Genomic DNA, 18717 nt, shown 5'->3' with positions numbered 1-18717 from the left:
ACTGAAATTCCTCAAGACTCAATCTCAATCTGTCCTCTCACTTTATACTCTCTCCTTAGACAAGCTCGTTGAAATTCATGGTTTCAGCTACCATGTGTAGGGGATATCTACTGTCTTTGCCTGTCTAGTATCTCTCTCTCTCTTTTTTTTTTTTTTTCTTTTCTTAATGTTGACAGAACCTCTCTTTTCCTTTCAGGAACTGCCTCTCTCCGAACTGACAAGTATCACAGGAATGGACAAGTGATCCCAGAAAGGCCAATTATCAAGAAATTAATATGGGTAAAGGGAGAGGCAGGGTTCTGATACTATAGGCTCTAAGCCTGAAGATGCTGAGGGCCATCTTTGTTGCCCCATGGAAAAAGCCCACATGAGCTTGAAGCCAATAAGAGTGAAAAGATGAGCCAAGATTGTGGGGAGAAAAGGTAGCTCTAACGATATAGTTTGAGCATGAGGTTCGGGCCTCCTTGGCATTTCGGTTACATGAGCCAATGTATCTTCTTTTTATTAAGCTAGTTCGGGTTGGCTTCTGTGGCTTTTAACTAAGAGCCCTGATATACACTTTTTATGTTGATGATGCTCATATTTATAACTCCAACCCCAAACTCCTATGAATTCCAGAAGCTTGTACCCAACTGACTATTTCCTCTGAGATATTGCAAAGGCACCTCAAATTCAATTTCTCCGTAACTACAAACATGATCTTCAAACCTGATTCTCTCTGAATATGCCTTTCCTCAGTGGATTATATAACCATTTATCTAACTGTGCAAAACAGAAACCTAAGAATGACCTTCATCTCCCTTATTTCCCACTTCATTCCATTATCAAGACCTATGAATTTTACCTCTTAAATATAGTATAACTCAAATCTGCCACCTTCTCTTCATCTCTACTACTACCATCCTCTCTGTTCCGAGCTAATGCACATCCTCTTCCCAAGTTTACCCACCTCTACTCTTGTCCCCTTCAAATCTGTTCCATCCATCACAGCCCCAGGAATCTTTTTAACAAAAAAAGATTGTAAAACCAGTCCCTTTCTTAAGTTCCATTGGTGGCTTTCCATAGCTCTTATGGTAAGGACCCAAACCCCTTTATAAGACTTTCAGTGGCCTGACCCTGCTTACTTCCTCCAGCCTTATCATGTACTTCCCTTTGCTCCCTTTGCTCTGTGCATTTCAACCACTGACCTTTTTTCTTCAGATCCTCAAGTGCTCTCTACTTATATCTACCTCAGGTCCCCTACACATGTGTCCCCTCTGCTTGGAATATTAGTCCAGCCTTGCAAATTAACTTCTACTCATTATTCAGATTAGGTCATTTTACTTCCTTAGGAAATCTTCCCTAACCACCACAAACGCCCCCTCCGCAGAGCAAATTCTCTTCTTGAATACTCTAAGAACTTCGTAGTTTGTCATCATAGCACTTAACACAATGTGTTATCATATATTTGCAATTGTTTTATTAAGTTCCTATCTTCCATTAAACTCTATGAGGTCAGGGCCTCTATTTTGTTCACCAACATATTCTCAAAATTTTGTATAATGCCTGGCACATAGTAAAGACTCAGCAATATTTAAACAAAGATGATAAGTGAAGCTTCTATTTAAGCCTACCTTAACCATAGTGGAAACTGGATGCATTCTCCTGAGATTTTTCAAAATTGATCTTACCAGATCTGTCACAGACAGTCCAACAGCCCAAGAGGTATACCCCTTCAGCTTGAGAATCTCATAGGCACTACAGCTGTGGAAAGTAAGAAAATCAAATTCATGAGAACTTGATTCAGAGAGAACATAATATTTTTCAAGCATCTGTTCTGAAGCAGTCTACATGTCAATACTACTCTTAAAATTTTCTCAGAGATGTCGTCTTGAAATTATTTATGAACAGGCAGTAAAAATTTCTATATTATTCTCATAAACTTCATTATTCACTTCAAATAATAATTCACCCCTCATTCATCATAAATGTGGAATATTAGGTCATTGTGTCCCTCAAAATGAAACTTTTAGTTTTAAATTTTTTCTTAAATATCCAAACATAGAATCTGATCACCTTGAAAGTTGGCATATACATCTTGCTGACCACATAATATTGTTACTAAGGTGCCAGTGTAAATTTAAACTTTATATAATTGTAAGCCACGTTACACATTTTCCCCAAGAATTATTATTAAATCAACAACATACTGAAATATGGGGAAATGTTCATAATACATTTTCAAAGGAAAATAGCATAATCCTAAACATTATGTAATTTCTTATCTCAGCCTTGTAAAAAACATAATGCATTTTTTTTTTTTTTTTTTTGGCGGTACGTGGGCCTCTCACTGTTGTGGCCTCTCCCGCTGCGGAGCACAGGCTCCGGACACACAGGCTCAGCAGCCATGGCTCACGGGCCCAGCCACTCCTCGGCACGTGGGATCTTCCCGGACCGGGGCACGAACCCGTGTCCCCTGCATCAGCAGGCGGACTCTCAACCACTGCGCCACCAGGGAAGCCCCATAATGCATTTTTATAGGAACTTTAGAATCATATCAATCCACCAAATTATTAATAGTGATTATTTTTGAGTGACAGGCTTACAGGTGAGATTAGCTTCTTTTTTAAAATTAATTAATTAATTAATATTTTGGCTTCATTGAGTCTTCGTTGCTGCATGCGGGCTTTCTCTAGTTATGGCGAGCGGGGGCTGCTCTTCATTGTGGGCTTCTTATTGCAGTGGCTTCTCATTGCAGAGCATAGGCTCTAGGCACACGGGCTTCAGTAGTTGTGGCATGCAGGCTCAGCAGTTGTGGCTTGCGGGCTCTAGAGCACAGGCTCAGTAGTTGTGGCGCATGGGCTTAGTTGCTCTGCGCCATGTGGGATCTTCCCGGACTAGGGCTCGAACCCATGTTCCCTGCCTTGGCAGGCGGATTCTTAACCACTGCACCGCCAGGGAAGCCCCAGGGTGACATTATCTTCTTTATGCTTATGAATTTTCTTATTTTCTACAATAAATATGTATTTTATTTTTGCATTGCCACCAACAGCGATCTCAGGTTTGGACTGACAGTAAAACTCAAAGGACAAAGAAGTTTTAACCTAACTCTTATATAATTTTGAGAAAAGGATCCAGGACAAGAAACACAGAATGTACAGTATCGTTATTTGTATCAGATGGTCTTGCAACTACCTAGGCACAGTTTCAAGGCCCCAGGACTGCACACAACACACTCGGTAGCAAATTACACTGATGTGTAAATGGACAAGCTCAACACAGGAAAGTTGGGCCTGCACTACACTTATTGTGGTGTCCTGTGATTTGACTATCAATCCAAAACCAGGGGTACTACTAGAGGGCATGAGGATTCATGTCAAAATTAAAATTAACTTTCAGATCCTCAATATAACCAAGACTCTGTGGGGTAAGTAAAAAGAAAGGAAGGAAAGTTTTGCCTAGAGATTGATTGACTAGTGGTGTATGAGTTGAAGAAAGCTTTGCAGTAGATAAGTGGGGACAAATCTTACCAGTAGAATCTGGATGACAGGTTTACGCTCTCAGGAATTAACAAAATGTCTTGAGAAAGAGAAGAGGGTTGAGAAGAAAATGGCTAAAAACATACTCCTTTAGTTGCTATTAACCATCCTAATGAAATTAAAACTGCTGGTGTAAAAGGGAGGATAGAGAACAAGCAGTTTCAAGGCTGGTATTTTAAGACAAAGACTGACCCATGCTGTAAACTAAATGCTCTATTCAGAACCTGGAAAGACATCCTATTAAATCATGATGTCACTCCCCTGCAATTGTTAGTTAGGCACTGGAAAATCAGAGGCTATAATATAAAAGAGTTGAGTCATTTTTAGATAAGTACTAGCAGTATCCTGAGGATTCTTTGTAACTATAGATCCTCTGCTAAATGAACAAGGGGCAAATAATTTAATGCTGGACACTGCATTGTTGAGAGGACTAACTGGAATGAGTACTGATCTGTAATGTGTTGCAGTGTTTGGTATTCAAATCATACAGGACTACAGTGGAAAATGTGATCTTAATCACTATTCCCTTATAGCAATAGTGTTTCAAATGAAAAAGAAACTAGCAGTCCCTGTAGTACAATTATCTGGGATTGGGCAGACAAAAGCCTAACACTGTGACCTCCCTATAAAGATGGGCTACTCCATGACATCTGGAAACCAGTATTGGCTAAAACATGTTCCTTTGTGGCTGGGTTATAACTGACCCTCCAGATCAGTTAGATTCCTGCATTTACTGGGAAATGGCCTCTAGTGGTCCCTGTAACTGGAAATATATGGTACAATATATGGGTAAGGGACATTTTTGTTAAGATATGAAATGATACTGTAATATTAACATATGTCTCATTTGCTAGGCATTAATTTAATCTCTTATCCAAAGCTATGTGGCATAACAAAGGTTTGTAGGTCCCCTTAAGGAAATTTAAGAAAATGAAACATACCAATAAAAATTATCACAGTGAAAAGATATTTTGGGATATTGACCTGAAACTTCCAATTGATGTGGAAATAGTTTGACTAGAAGAAGAAATAAATTTGCTTTAGAGAAACTGAACACACAAATGCATCTATCAATAACTTTAATAAGGTACAAGTGATAGTAAATAAAAGGGCAAAATAAGATAGTCCAATTAGTTAAGAATTACCAAAACATCTGGTGAGGGATTCTGGTTACCTATTGGATCTTATAGATCCTGGTAATTATAGGTGTATACAAGCTTGTTTTTTTTCTATGTGTAAAATATTAGGACATGTTTGTCACAGGAATTATGAAGGATATATGATACAAAGATAATCACCCAGGTCATGGGTGAATAGTTAACAGCAGGTATGGACCCTTTCCAAAAAGGCAGGAGTATCTAGGAAGATGACTTTGAGTTTGCTTTTTCACAAAAAAGTTTTCTAGGTTTAAAAATCTAGTTAAATACTGGAGGATTCTAGGAAGATGGAGAAGTAGGAAGCACCAGGAATCTATCTCCCCAACTAGACAATAACTGCACTGCCAGAATCTGTCTGATATAACTTTTGGTGGAACTCTGGAGTCTTCTGAAAGCTTGAAATTTCCAGGGGAAGGTTTGTATGTTAAACTGTGGTTAGTTTCAGCCAATTTCAGCCCTTAGCAGAGTAGCAGGGCTGTTTACATGTACCGAAAGCAGTTTGTGCACAGCCTGTGAAAAGCACCCTTTCCTCCAAATATCAGAGATCTGTTCTCTAATGACTGATTACTGCTTCTGATGACAGAGGGGTAGACAAAGAGGGCAAAGCCATTGTTGTTGCACCTCCCCACTACTGTTGCAAGCCTCTCCCCCTCTGGCTAAAGTAACCTCCAAGGAATGTAAAGGGCAGGCACCCTTTCCCCCTTCCCTTAATATTTCTTTTTCCCCTCATGGGAGCCAGACATTAAATACCAGAACATACAAAAGCAGTGGCATATTTGGGGGAAATAAGAAAGTAACCATGTATGCCCAGGGAAAAGCATAGGCCTAGAAACAACCTCAAAGACCTTAAAAGTACACCTCAGGTTGGTCCTTGGCACAGAAACAGCCTTCAACAATCAAAAAACAAAAGCAATAACAACAAAAACCCACCAAACCCTGGGGAAGGGATAGAATCTGATAAAGTTGTCATACATTACTAGATTCAAACATCCAGTTTTCAACAACAGCAACAACAACAAAAAATCACAAGGCATACAAAGAAATATAAAAGTATGGCCCATTCAAAGGAAAAAATGAATCAACAGAAACTGTCCCTGGGGAAAAAAAAAACTGATGGCAGATATACTAGACAAAGACTTTAAAACAACTGTCTTAAAGATACTCAAAGAACTAAAGGAAGAGGTAGAGAAAGTCAAGAAAATGATGAGTGAACAAAATGGAAATTCAATAAAGAAATATAAAACCTAAAAAGAACCCCCACCCCCAAAATTCTAGAGCTGAAAAGCACAATAACTGAAATGAAAAAAATCACTAGATGGACTAAGAAGCAGATTTGAGCAGGCAGAAGACAGAATCAGCAAACTGAAGATAGGACAATGGAAATTACTGACTCAGGAACAGAAAGAAAAAAGACTGAAGAAAAGTGAAAAACAAGATCATCAGCAGATTTCTCACCAGAAACTTTGGAGGCCAGAAGGTACTGGGCAGATATATTTAAAGTGATAAAAAGAAAACAACTGTCAACCAAGAATCATATCTTATACCGGCAAAACTGTTCTTCAAAAGTGAGGGAAAAATTAAGACTTTGCCAAAGAAACTAAAGCTGAGGGAGTTCATCACCACTAGACCAGTCCTGCAAGAAATACTCAAGGCAGTCCTGCAGGATGAAATAAACAATAACTTGAAGCCATGTGAAAAAATAAAGATCTCAATAAAGGTAAATGCATGGGCAGTTATAAAAGCTAGTAATATTGTAACAATGGTTTACACTTACACTTTTTATTTTCTGCATAATTTAGGAGACTAATACATTTAAAAAATTAGTCTAAAAGCTAGTATTACTGTGACTTTGGTATGTAACTCCCATTTTCAAATTTAAGAAACAATTGCATTTAAAAGAATTATTAGTTTATATTTTGGGGCAAACAGTGTGCAAAGATGCAATTTTGTGACATCAACAATCAAAAGGGGTGAGGATAGAACTATGAAGAAGCAGAGGTTTTGTATGTTATTGAAGTTAAGCTGGTAGAAATTCAAATAAGAGTATTATAACTTTAGGGCGCTAAAGGTAATCCCCCATGGCAACCAAAATGAAAATAGCTATAATAGCTATAGGATATATACAAAAGAAAATGAGACAGGAATTTAAATATTTCACTACAAAAAACAAACACAAAAGAAGACAGTAATGCAGGAAATGAGAAACAAGAAGCTCTAAAGCATATAGAAAACAAATAGCACAATGACAGAAGCCCCCATTATCAGTAATTACTTTAAATGTAAACAAATTACACTCTACAATCAAAAGAGACTGACATAATGGATCAAAACACATAAGCCAAGTACATGCTGTCAACATGAAACTTACTTCAAAGCCAAAGACACAAATAGATTAACAGTGACAGAATGGAAAAAGATATTTTATGCAAATAGTAACCAAAAGGGAGCAGGGGTGGCTATACTAATGTCAGATAAAATAGACTTCAAATCAAAAATGTTTACAATAGGCAAAGAAGGACATTACATACTAATTAGAGGTTCAATAAAGAAAATGAAAGAAAATAAAACTAATTATAAACATGTATGCATCTAATAGCAGACCATCAAAATACATGAAGCAAAAACTGACAAAACTGAAGGGAGAAATAAGACAGTTCTACAATAATAATTGAAGACTTCAATACCCAACTTTCAATAATGGATAGATCAATCAAACAGAAGGTAAGTAAGGAAATAGAGAATTCAACACCACAGACCAACTAGATCTAACAGACAAATGGAACACTTTACCCAACAATAACAGCATCTACATTCTCCTCAAGTGCACATGGGATATTTTCGAAAATAGACCATACATTATGCCACAAATTAAGTCTCAATAGATTTAAAAAGACAGGCATCATACAAAGTATATTCTCTGACACAACGAGGTGAATTTAGAAATCAATAACAGAAGTAACACTGGAAAATTCACAAATCTGTGGAAATTAAAAAGCACACTCTATAACAACCTAATGGATCAAAGAAGAAAGCACAATGGAAATTAGGAAATACTTAGAGATGAATGAAAATGAAAACATAACATAAAACTTATTGGTCAGAGAGAAAGCAGTGCTAAAGGGTAAACTTATAGCCGTATATGCTTACATTAAAAAACACAAAAGATGTCAATCTAACATTACAACTTAAGGAACTAGAAAAAAAAGAACAAATTAAACCCAAATCTAGCAAATGGAAGTAAATAATGAAGACCAGAAATAACAAAATAGAGAATGGAAAAACAATAGAAAAAAATCAATGGTTCTTTGAAAAGATCAACAAATTGACAACTTTTAGCTAGATGAATTAAGAAAAAAGAGAGAAGACTCAAATTACTAAAACCAGAAATGAAAGTGGAGCCATTATTACTGATTCTAAGCATTACCCATTTACCAAGGCCAAAGTCACTATAAGAAAAAAACTAGAGGCAGAGGCACCACACGGGCCCGGGCAAGCTTCTGGGTTGGAGCCGTATGCCACGGCCTAGCATGTCAGAAACAGATGAGGAGCAGCCCATGGAGACAATGGGCGCCACCGACAGCGGACACGAGGCCACCACTGAAGGCAAGTCGCCAGCCGGCACTGGGGTCACAGTGGGTGCTGAAGGCGGAAACACGGCGCCCCAGGCTGGCAACCAGAACAGCACGGAGGGCTACTAGATAAACGTCAGCAAGAACAAGGAGGATGCAGGAAAACTGTTCACTGGTGGCCTGAGCTGGGATACCAGCAAAAAGGACCTAAAGGACTATTTTAGCAAATCTGGAGAGGTCGTTGACTGTACAATAAAAATGGATCAAAAAAAAAATGGATCCCAGGGCTTCCCTGGTGGCACAGTGGTTGAGAGTCTGCCTGCTGATGCAGGGGACAGGGGTTCATGCCCCGGTCCGGGAAGATCCCACATGCCGCGGAGCGGCTGGACCCGTGAGCCGTGGCCGCTAAGCCTGCGCGTCCGGAGCCTGTGCTCCGCAATGCGAGAGGCCACAACAGTGAAAGGCCCATGTACCGCAAAAAAAACAAAAACAAAAACAAAAACATACCAAGTATCTTTTCCAAACACAATGTTACAAAACTAGAAATTAACAGGAGGGAAACTGTAAAGTTCAAAAATATATGGAAATTAAACAACACACACCTGAACAACCAAAGAGTCAAAGAAGAAATCAAAAGGGAAATTTAAAAATATCTTGAAACAATGAAAATGGAAACACAACATACGAAAACTTATGGGATGAAGCAAGAGCAGTTTGTAGAGAGGAAAGTCTATACAGCATGAAATGCCTACATTAAGAAAAAAGAAAGACCTCAAATAAACAACCTCAAGGAGCCAGTAATAGAAGAACAAACCAAGTCCAAAGTTAGCAGAAGGAAGGAAAGATCAGAGTGGAGATAAATTAAACAGAGACTAAAAGGACAATAGAAAAGGTCAATGAAACTAACACCTGGTTTTTTGAAAAGTTAAAATTGACAAACTAGACTAAGGAAAAAAGAGCGAAGACTCAAATAAAATCAGAAATGAAAACAGAGACCTTATGACTGATACCACACAAATACAAAGGATCATGACACTACTATGAACAATTATATGCCAACAAATTGGATACCCTAGAGGAAATGGATAAATTCCTAGAAACATAAACCTACCAACACTACATAATGAAGAAATAGAATAATGAGTAAAGAGATTGAATCAGTAATCAAATATCTCCCAACAAAGAGAAGTCCAGGACCAGATGGCTTCCCTGGTGAATCTACCAAACATTTAAAGAATTAATGCCAATCCTTCTCAAACTCTTCCCCAAAATTGAAGAGTAGGGAAAACTCCCACACTCATTTTATGAGACCAACATTACTCTAATACCAAAACCAGATAAGGCTGCTACAGGAAAACTACAGGCCAATTTCCCTGATGAATACAGATGCAAAAATTCTCAACAAAATATTAGCAAACCAAATTCAACAATATATTGAAAGGATCATAAATCATGATCAAGTGGGATTTATCCCTGGGATGTAAGGATGTTTTAACATATGCAAATCAATAAATGTGATATACCACATTAACAATAAAAATAAAAATTTTATTATCATCACAATAGATGCAGAAAAAGCAATTACCAAAATTCAATATCTGTTCATGTCAATATCACATCAACAAAGTGGGTAGAGAAGGAATGTACCTAAACATAATAAAAGCCATATATAACAAGCCCACAACTAACATACTCAAAGGTGAAAACCTGAAAGCTGTTCCTCTAAGATCAGCAACAAGACAAGTGTTCCCACTCTCACCACTCCTATTCAACACAGTACTGAAAAGTCCTAGCCAGAGCAATAAGGCAGGAGCCAAAATGAAAAGGTATCCAAATCAGAATAAAAGAAGTAAAACTGTCTCTGATAACAGATAATACGACCTTATTTATAGAAAATCCTAAAGACCCCACCAAAAACTAATAGAACTAATCAGTACATTTAGTGAAGTTTCAGGATACCAAATACAGAAATCAGTTGTTTCTATACACTAACAACAAATTACCTGAAAAATAAATAAAGAAAACAATCCCATTCACAATAACATCAAAAACAATAGATACTTAGGAATAAATTTAATCAAAGAGATTAAATATCTGCACACTCAAAACTATAAGACTTTGACACAAAAAAATGAAGCAGACACAAATAAATGGAAAAACATCCCACATTCATGGATTGGAAGTAGTAATATTGTTAAAATGTTCACACTATCCAAAGCATTCCATAGATTCAATGCAATCTAAAATACCAATGGCATCTTTCACAGAAATATAAAAAACAATCCTAAAATTCATATGGGGCCACAAAAGACCCCAAATAGCCAAAGCAATCCTGAGAAAGAAGAAAAAAGTTAGAGGCATCACACTGCCTGATTTCAAACTATATTACAAAGCTATAGTAATCAAAGCAGTATAGTACTGGAATAAAAACAGACATATAGACCAATGAAACAGAATCGAGAGCCTAGAAATAAGCCCTTGCAGATACTGTCAACGGATATTTGACAAGGGAGCCAAGAATACTCAGTGGAAAAATACAGTCTTTACAATGAATGGTGTTGGGAAACTGAATAATCACATGCAGAGGAATGAAACTGGACCCATATCTTATGCTGCTCACAAAAATCAACTTAAAATGGATTAAAGCTTTAAACAGAAGCCTCAAAGTGTAAAACTCCTAGAAGAAAATGTAGGGGAAAAACTCCTTGACATTGGTCTTGGCAATGATTTTTTTGGATATGACACCAAAAGCACAAGCAACAAAAGCAAAATAAATGACTGGGACTACATCAAACAAAAAAAAATATTTGCAAACCATGTATCTTATAAGGGGTTAATATTCAAAACATCTAAGGAACTCATACAACTCAATACCAAAAATTCCGATTTAAAAATGGGCAGAGGGGGCTTCCCTGGTGGGGAATCTGCCTGCCAATGCAGGGGACACGGGTTCGAGCCCTGGTCCGGAAAGATCCCACATGCTGCGGAACAACTAAGCCTGTGCGCCACAACTACTGAGCCTGCGCTCTAGAACCCGCGAGCCACAACTACTGAGGCCCGTGCACCTAGAGCCCGTGCTCCACAACAAGAGAAGCCACCACAATGAGAAGTCCACGCACTGCAACGAAGAGTAGCCCACACTCACTGAAACTAGAGAAAGCCCGCACACAGCAACGAAGACCCAACGCAGCCAACACTTTTAAAAAATAAGTAAATTAAAAAAAAAAAACAACAACAACAATATGTTACAATGCTCACTATCCCATACTGGACTTTTTAAAAACTATCATATACTTAGAAGTTATTTTCTATTTGGATGTCAAAAACTAAATTAGCTAAAATCTCTATATTCCATCTCCATTTTAAAAAAACTTATTTTTATGCTCTTTTGAAAAGGAAATTTGCTTGATTTTAAACATACTATTGCACCTCTATGATCATTCTTATATCTTTCTAATCCAATTTATAAACCGTAAACATTTGAATGGTTTTCCTGCCCCAGTAAAGATTTTAATTAGAAAGACAAACTTAGAGAATTTCATTTCTTAGGCTGGCAAGTTTCACATTAATCTAAGAGATTATCTTTCCCTTGTATCAAATAAAAGATCTACACAGGGCTTCCCTGGTGGCGCAGTGGTTGAGAGTCCGCCTGCCGATGCAGGGAACATGGGTTCGTGCCCCGGTCCGGGAAGATCCCACATGCCGCGGAGCGGCTGGGCCCATGAGCCATGGCCGCTGAGCCTGCGCGTCCGGAGCCTGTGCTCCGCAACGGGAGAGGCCACAACAGTGAGAGGCCCACTTACCGCAAGAAAAAAAAAAAAAAAAAAAGATCTACAGGAGGAAGTTCTCTTCTCTCTCTGCATACATAGTCTACTCACTCTTGCTCAAAGACCTTGCTTGACATCATCTTCCATAAAGTCTTATCTAACCACAGAAATCTAAAGTAATCTCTCAACCTCTGTGTCTCTCTCTGTAACTCTCTATCCCAGCCCCTCGTTTTCTCCCTCCTCCCCCCTCACTTTTAGAGAATAAACTGGCAAAAAGCCTCGCAACTTCTCCAGAATCATCTCGCCATAGCTCAGGTCAACTATTTGAAATATTATGTCCGACAACTTCAATTAAAGTGTATACCAGAGTAAAATATCGAGTCTTTTCACAATCTGCCAACAAGTTAACTTACTAGCTTTGTGTCTTATTTTTATTTCAGATTTTCCAGGTACCCTGATTCTGTTAATGCCATCATCTCCTTACCTGTTATTTATTTTCCTTTCTAAATATAACTCAGTCCTCCCAGAGACAGCAAACCATAGTGGTCTGGAGCAAAGGCTTCTTCAAATACCAATTCCTCTGCCAGGCATCCCCTAATTATATCATTCATAAATACTACTCTGGCTTCACTGAATTTTTATAGCACTTACTGCCTATAATTCTCACATAGTCCTTATTTATAGTGCCTTATGTTATCTTCCTGTGGTTATGTTGTATTTATACCCCTAACTTGATCATTAGATCCATAATAACAGATTCTGGTCTCATACTACCTTAAAACCTTAAAAAGGTTTACTACCTATTCATATTCAAATAACATATTAAGCTTTATCTGTTTTGAATCATAAGGTATGTATTACTTTAGATAAATATCTGACATTTATCCATGTTAATGTGTGTCCCTCTAATTCATTCACTTTCATTGCTGTGTAATATTATACTGCATAATTGATCAACTTAGTATTGTCATACAATGAATTATTTCCAGTTTGGGGCTATTACAAATGACAACACTATACATCCTTGTACATGTATCTTAGTGCACATGTACACAAATTTCTCTTGGGAATATACCTAGGAGTGCAATTTCTAGGTTTGGGATATGTTCATGTTCAACTTCACCAGGTAATGACAAACTTAAAAAAAAACATAGTTTTACTATAATACATTTCTACATGTCATGCATGAGAAAACCTATTGTTCCACATCCTGACAAACACTTAGTATTATCTCACTTTTGCCAATCTAATAGGTGTGTAATGGTATATTGATATACTTTTTATTTTCTTGGTTACTAATGAGATTGTCTTTTCCTATATTTATAGGCAATTCGAGTTTCTTCTTTTGTGAAATGTTCAAGTCTTTTCCTATTTTTCTGTTGGGCTACCTATATTTATCTTATTTATTACACAAGTACTTTTAGTCTGAACACAATTCCTTTGCCAGTTGTTTATGTTGCAAATGTTTTCTCTCAGTTTACACTTTGTCTCTTCACTCTTTTAGTGCCTTTTTAAGAACATAAACACTAAACTTTATACTCTTTCCTTTACTGTTTATGCTTTTTGTGTCCTTGTGTTTAATAAATTCTTCCCTATCCTGATGTCATAAAGATATTCTATGTTACCTTCTAAACAGAAGCTTTGAAGTTTTGCCTTTCATATTTTTGGTCTTTAACCAATTTGGAATTGTGTGTGTTATCAAGAAACGGTTCAGGGGACTTCCCTGGTGGTCCAGTGGCTAAGACTCTGTGCTCCCAATGCAGGGGACCCAGGTTCCAGCTCTGGTCAGGGCACTAGATCCCACATGCCGCAACTAAAGATCCTGCATGCCGCAACTAAAGATCCTGCATGCCGCAACGAAGATCCGTTGCAGCCAAATAAATTTTAAAAATATATTTTTTTTTAAAAAGGAAAGGGTTCAATTTTATTTCTTTCCATAAAAACAACTATTGCCATAAGAAAAAGAATTTATAAGTCTGCAAATTTCCCATTGATCTACAATATGATCAGTGTTATATAACAATCTTTTGTTTGTCTCTGCACTTAATTAGTGTAGCTTTGTAATAAGTCTTGATATCTGGTAAAGCAAGTTCTCACCACCTTGTTCTTTTTCAAGAGTATTCTTGACTGCGCAGCCCAGGCTGTTGCCATGGTGAAGCTGAGCAAAGGCTGCAGCAGCTCTTCAAGGGTGGGCACTTCGCCATCCACTGGAGCTCTGTTCCTTTTAAGATTTACCTGGGATTTGAGAAGAATGCCTGAATCTACTGTTTTGAACCTGCTTTGGGGATAAAGGACTATTTGGTCATCTGGATTTGGAAGCGATCAATGGACAGGAAGAGCATGGAAGGTGTGCACTCTGCCTGGGAGGTGAAATGGAACATCTTTCAGACATTTATCAGTTGGATGGCACAGGGTTCTCACTGCACAGCTGCATCTGTGGCAGAGTGGAACCTCTACTGACTTATTTATGATAGACTGTATCAAAATAAGTGTTTTTAACAATGTTTTAAAAAAGTATCTTGTCTATTCTTGGACCTTTGAATTTCTGAATGAATTTTAGAATTAGTTTATTATGTACAACAACAACAACAATAAAACTTGTTGGGTTTTGACTGTGATTGCATATAATCTATAATCAATATGGGAAGAACAGACATCTTACAATATTGACACTTTTATGAACAAGGCATATCTCTTCATTTATTTAGATATTTAACATCTTTCAATGAGGCTGTATTATTTTCTGCATAAAAGCTCTTATACCATGTCTTGTTAGATTTATTCCTAGGTACTTCCTATATTTGATAACAAATAATACCTTTAAAATTTTTTGCTTGTTTTTGAATAGATTTTTAATAATAGTTAATATTATTAATAGTTAATATTAATAGTTAATAATTATTAATAGTTAATAATTTTGTGTCTGGCATCCTTGCTAAACTCTTATTTAGTTCTATATGTTGTCCCTCTTCTTATATTTATCTTCTTTTTGATTTTTTTATAAAATCAAAAAGTATGTTTTTATAATTTTACTTCTTCCCCTTTACTAAAAGGATTGATTCAGGTACTTATCCTGCCATATGACTAGAAATTAAAGGCTGAATGATTTTTTAAAGTATTTTAATATAGGAGTAGTTCTTTTAACTTGACTCCACTCAATAAACTCAACAGATTAACTGATGTAAAACATACTGATACCCAAGGCACACTGAACACTCTCAACTAGCAGACTTCTGTCTAGTGCATCTGTATACTTCTGCTCATGAGTTGCTGCATATCAAGAATCTGTCACGCTTATACCCAAATATATTTATGCCAGATATAGCTATTAATTATATAATATGATGTAAATCACTAAAATATGAGGGTGAAAGAAATACACGGTAAAGGTAAACACTACATTCAGGATTGAGATATGAATAGATGTAACACACAGAATGTATCAAGTGGATTGGTAATGTTTTATTTCTTTTGCTGGGTGTTGGATACACTGATGTTTGTTATACTTAAAACTTCTTATATCTGAAGTATTTCATAATTAATTTTTTTAATGATTGTTACTATGAAAATTAAGTTGAATGCCTTAGAAAGACATATTAAAAGAAGGTTGTTTAAAAATCTTCCTCTTAGGTATGAGAGACATAAAAATGGAGAAAAACCATAAAAATTTCATAGAATTTTGTGATTAGACTGCTTCATGAGTATCTTTAAATTAATTACAGTATTTTAAAGAAATAGAAATGATTACTACTGGTGTGCTATAAAAAACACACTGCAAAACTCCAATCAGCTGAGCCATACTCAAAGTCCTTGCCCTACAATCAGAAAATCAGCAAATGAAGTTCTAAGTACACTAACATGTTTAGGTCAATATAAAATTTTATGATGGTTCTTTCTAACAGGCATTTTAAAATTAAGTAACCACTTTCAGTTCCAATCATGTTAGATAAGAGGGATTCTAGAAGAAAGTATATCTGTTGAATCACATTACCAAAAAGCACACTACATACATCAGTGTATGATAAAAGTTATTTTTCCTAATACTCTAAGGCTTCTTAGTTGGCCAACACATGATGCTAATGCTAATGGGGCTAAGCTCTCCATTTCCTCTTCTGTAGCCTCAGACTATACCCTGAAACCTGATCCTCTAAAAACACACATCAAAAAAACAGGTTAGGGACTTCCCTGGTGGCGCAGTGGTTAAGAATCAGCCTGCCAATGCAGGGGACACGGGTTCGAGCCCTGGTCCGGGAAGGTCCCATATGCCACTGAGCAACTAAGCCCACGCTCCACAACTACTGAGCCTGCGCTCTAGAGCCCGCGTGCCACAACTACTGAAGCCCATGAGCCTAGAGCCCGTGCTCCGCAACAAAAGAAGCCACTGCAATGAGAAGCCCGTGTACTGCAACGAAGAGTAGCCCCCGCTCGCCACAGCTAGAGAAAGCCTGTGCACAGCAATGAACCCCACACAGCCAAAAATAAATAAATAAATAAAACAGGTTAAAGAATATAGATAAATGTATCAGTAATATTACAAAACTATTCAAGACTGCATATCCTTGAGAAAATATATAAGACTGAATGGCAAGTTTAAAAAGCATTTATATGTCAGTTGTGTAAAAAACAAATGAAAAAAGGAAAGAAACAAAACCATTAACAGACGAGATTTAAAATTTTCTTCATACTTTTTTTGTATGTACCAAATTTTCTCCAATTAGAATGGAATGTTCTTTTTTTTTTTTTGCAGTACGCGGGCCTCTCACTGTTGTGGCCTCTCCCGTTGCGGGGCACAGGCTCCGGATGTGCAGGCTCAGCGGCCACGGCTCACGGGCCTAGCTGCTCCGCGGCATGTGGGATCTTCCTGGACCGGGGCACGAACCCGTGTCCCCTGCATCGGCAGGCGGACTCTCAACCACTGCACCACCAGGGAAGCCCCTGGAATGTTTTTTTTCAAAAAATTAACCTTCTAAACTATATATCCTAATTACAATAGTGCTATTTTTAAATTTTATATTTATTGACAACAGTTTGATAAACTTCATTACTTGTTTTTAAAGCTCTGAAAATAACTTTATAAAACTAACCTTTTCCAGAAACAAACTTTGAAGTATTAAAGAAAAGACTGCCATGCTGAAGATCCATTGTTTCTCCCTTCAGCTTGTCCACTGCAACATCAACAAGGGCAAGCTCATCAGCCAAATCCTAAAATACATGGAAGTCCTGAATAAAATGTTCCCATTTCAGTTTTAGGAGAAAGAGAAAAAATTTTGTGTGGTTATTTTATAATCAAAGGAGTGTTACATTTTTAATAGAAAAAGTGTTATAAAAATAATGGTCTTAATGGGAGTTCCCTGGTGCCCTAGTGGTTAGGATTCTGAGCTTTCACTGCTGTGGCTCCGGTTCAATCCCTCAGTCGCTGGTAGGGGAACTGCAAGCTGCAAGGCATGGCCAAGAAAAGTCTTTTAATGTGCCTAGAGAGACCAGAAGTTAAGGTAAACAACAGAATGTAGCAAAATTATTAATTGCTTTGCCTTCATGTAATTGTTAAGTTTTTTAGAATTGGTTTTCTTCCACTTCAGGTAACAGTATAAAACGAATGAAAAGTTATGAAATCCTTTCAAAGGTTTTATTATATTTAACCCTTATGCCTAATTTCTGAATTGGTTGAAGTTGTTTTTAGTATGAATGCTTATGGCCAAAATCTAAAGGTAGCCACCTGTGGGAAACCATTTCATGTGGCTCAGTATATTACAATTAACGTCCGCCTTCCAACCTAGGGGTAGATAAGCATATACCAGACCCAACCAATTGTTCCATCCTTCCTTCTGGCTGCATCAATTAGTTCACAAATGGGTATATGGCCCAGGCATAACAAATGAGCACAATGTCTATGAGGTTAGAAAATGGAAGATGAGAAATGAAGTCTCGTTTTTCTTTGCAATCATAAGCTCTAATGATATAAGACTCTAAGAACAAACTGTACAGCCATCTTCACCACCATATACAAAGACCCTGCCCAAGAATTAAGCCAACAGAGGAAGTATGGACTAAGATATACAGAGACTGTGTCTTGATATGTCTGAATTCCAGAATTTAGTAATATCTGAAGCTAGCTCTACTGAGATTTTTTCCAGTTACATGAACAATACACAGTCTCTATATACTGTACTATACTCTAATTTATTGGGGTTTCATCACATGCAACAGAATATAGAACTATACAAAAGGAATGCAGGGGACTTCCCTGGCGGTCCAGTGACTAAGACTCTGTGCTTTAACTGCAGGGGGCACGGGTTTAACTAAGATCCCACATGCCATGTGGCAAAAAAGAAGAAGAAGAAGGAATGTATTCCCTCAGATTCCAGTGGCCAGATTCCAAAGGTGAACAGTAAGGGAAAGGACTCAAAGTCCCTATTTACTACTGTTCCCCACCCCACCCTCCACATCAGGCATCATCTGGCCTTTCTGGAAAACGGTAAATTCTAAAATATACTAAATTATGTGTCATACATCAGGAATAGGATAAGGATAAGGAGTTTCATCCAAAAGAATCATATATCACTTTTCAGCTAACTGATAAGAAAACCATATCATCCTTACAGATCCATTTTTACATCTGTGTATCTGTCTGGTCTGGACAGAAAAACAGAAACCACTCTAAGCATTTCAACAGAAGGAATTTAATATAGGGAATTGGTTAGACAGA

General features: G+C 37.3%; 1 protein-coding gene across 1 annotated transcript in view; it reads right to left on the bottom strand.

Annotated features, from left to right (window-relative positions):
- The window catches only part of LOC116758350 (L-lactate dehydrogenase C chain-like), a 46609-nt gene that overhangs the window by 23746 nt on the left and 4146 nt on the right, over window positions 1-18717 (bottom strand). The window contains 3 exon segments of the mRNA XM_032641174.1: window positions 1614-1743; window positions 8152-8341; window positions 17096-17213. Coding sequence (XP_032497065.1) covers window positions 1614-1743; window positions 8152-8341; window positions 17096-17213 — 438 coding nt within the window.

This window comes from Phocoena sinus, chromosome 8 (genome assembly GCF_008692025.1).
Source record: "Phocoena sinus isolate mPhoSin1 chromosome 8, mPhoSin1.pri, whole genome shotgun sequence".
NCBI classification, from domain to species: Eukaryota; Metazoa; Chordata; class Mammalia; order Artiodactyla; family Phocoenidae; genus Phocoena; species Phocoena sinus.
This window is presented reverse-complemented; position numbering and strand designations above follow the sequence as displayed.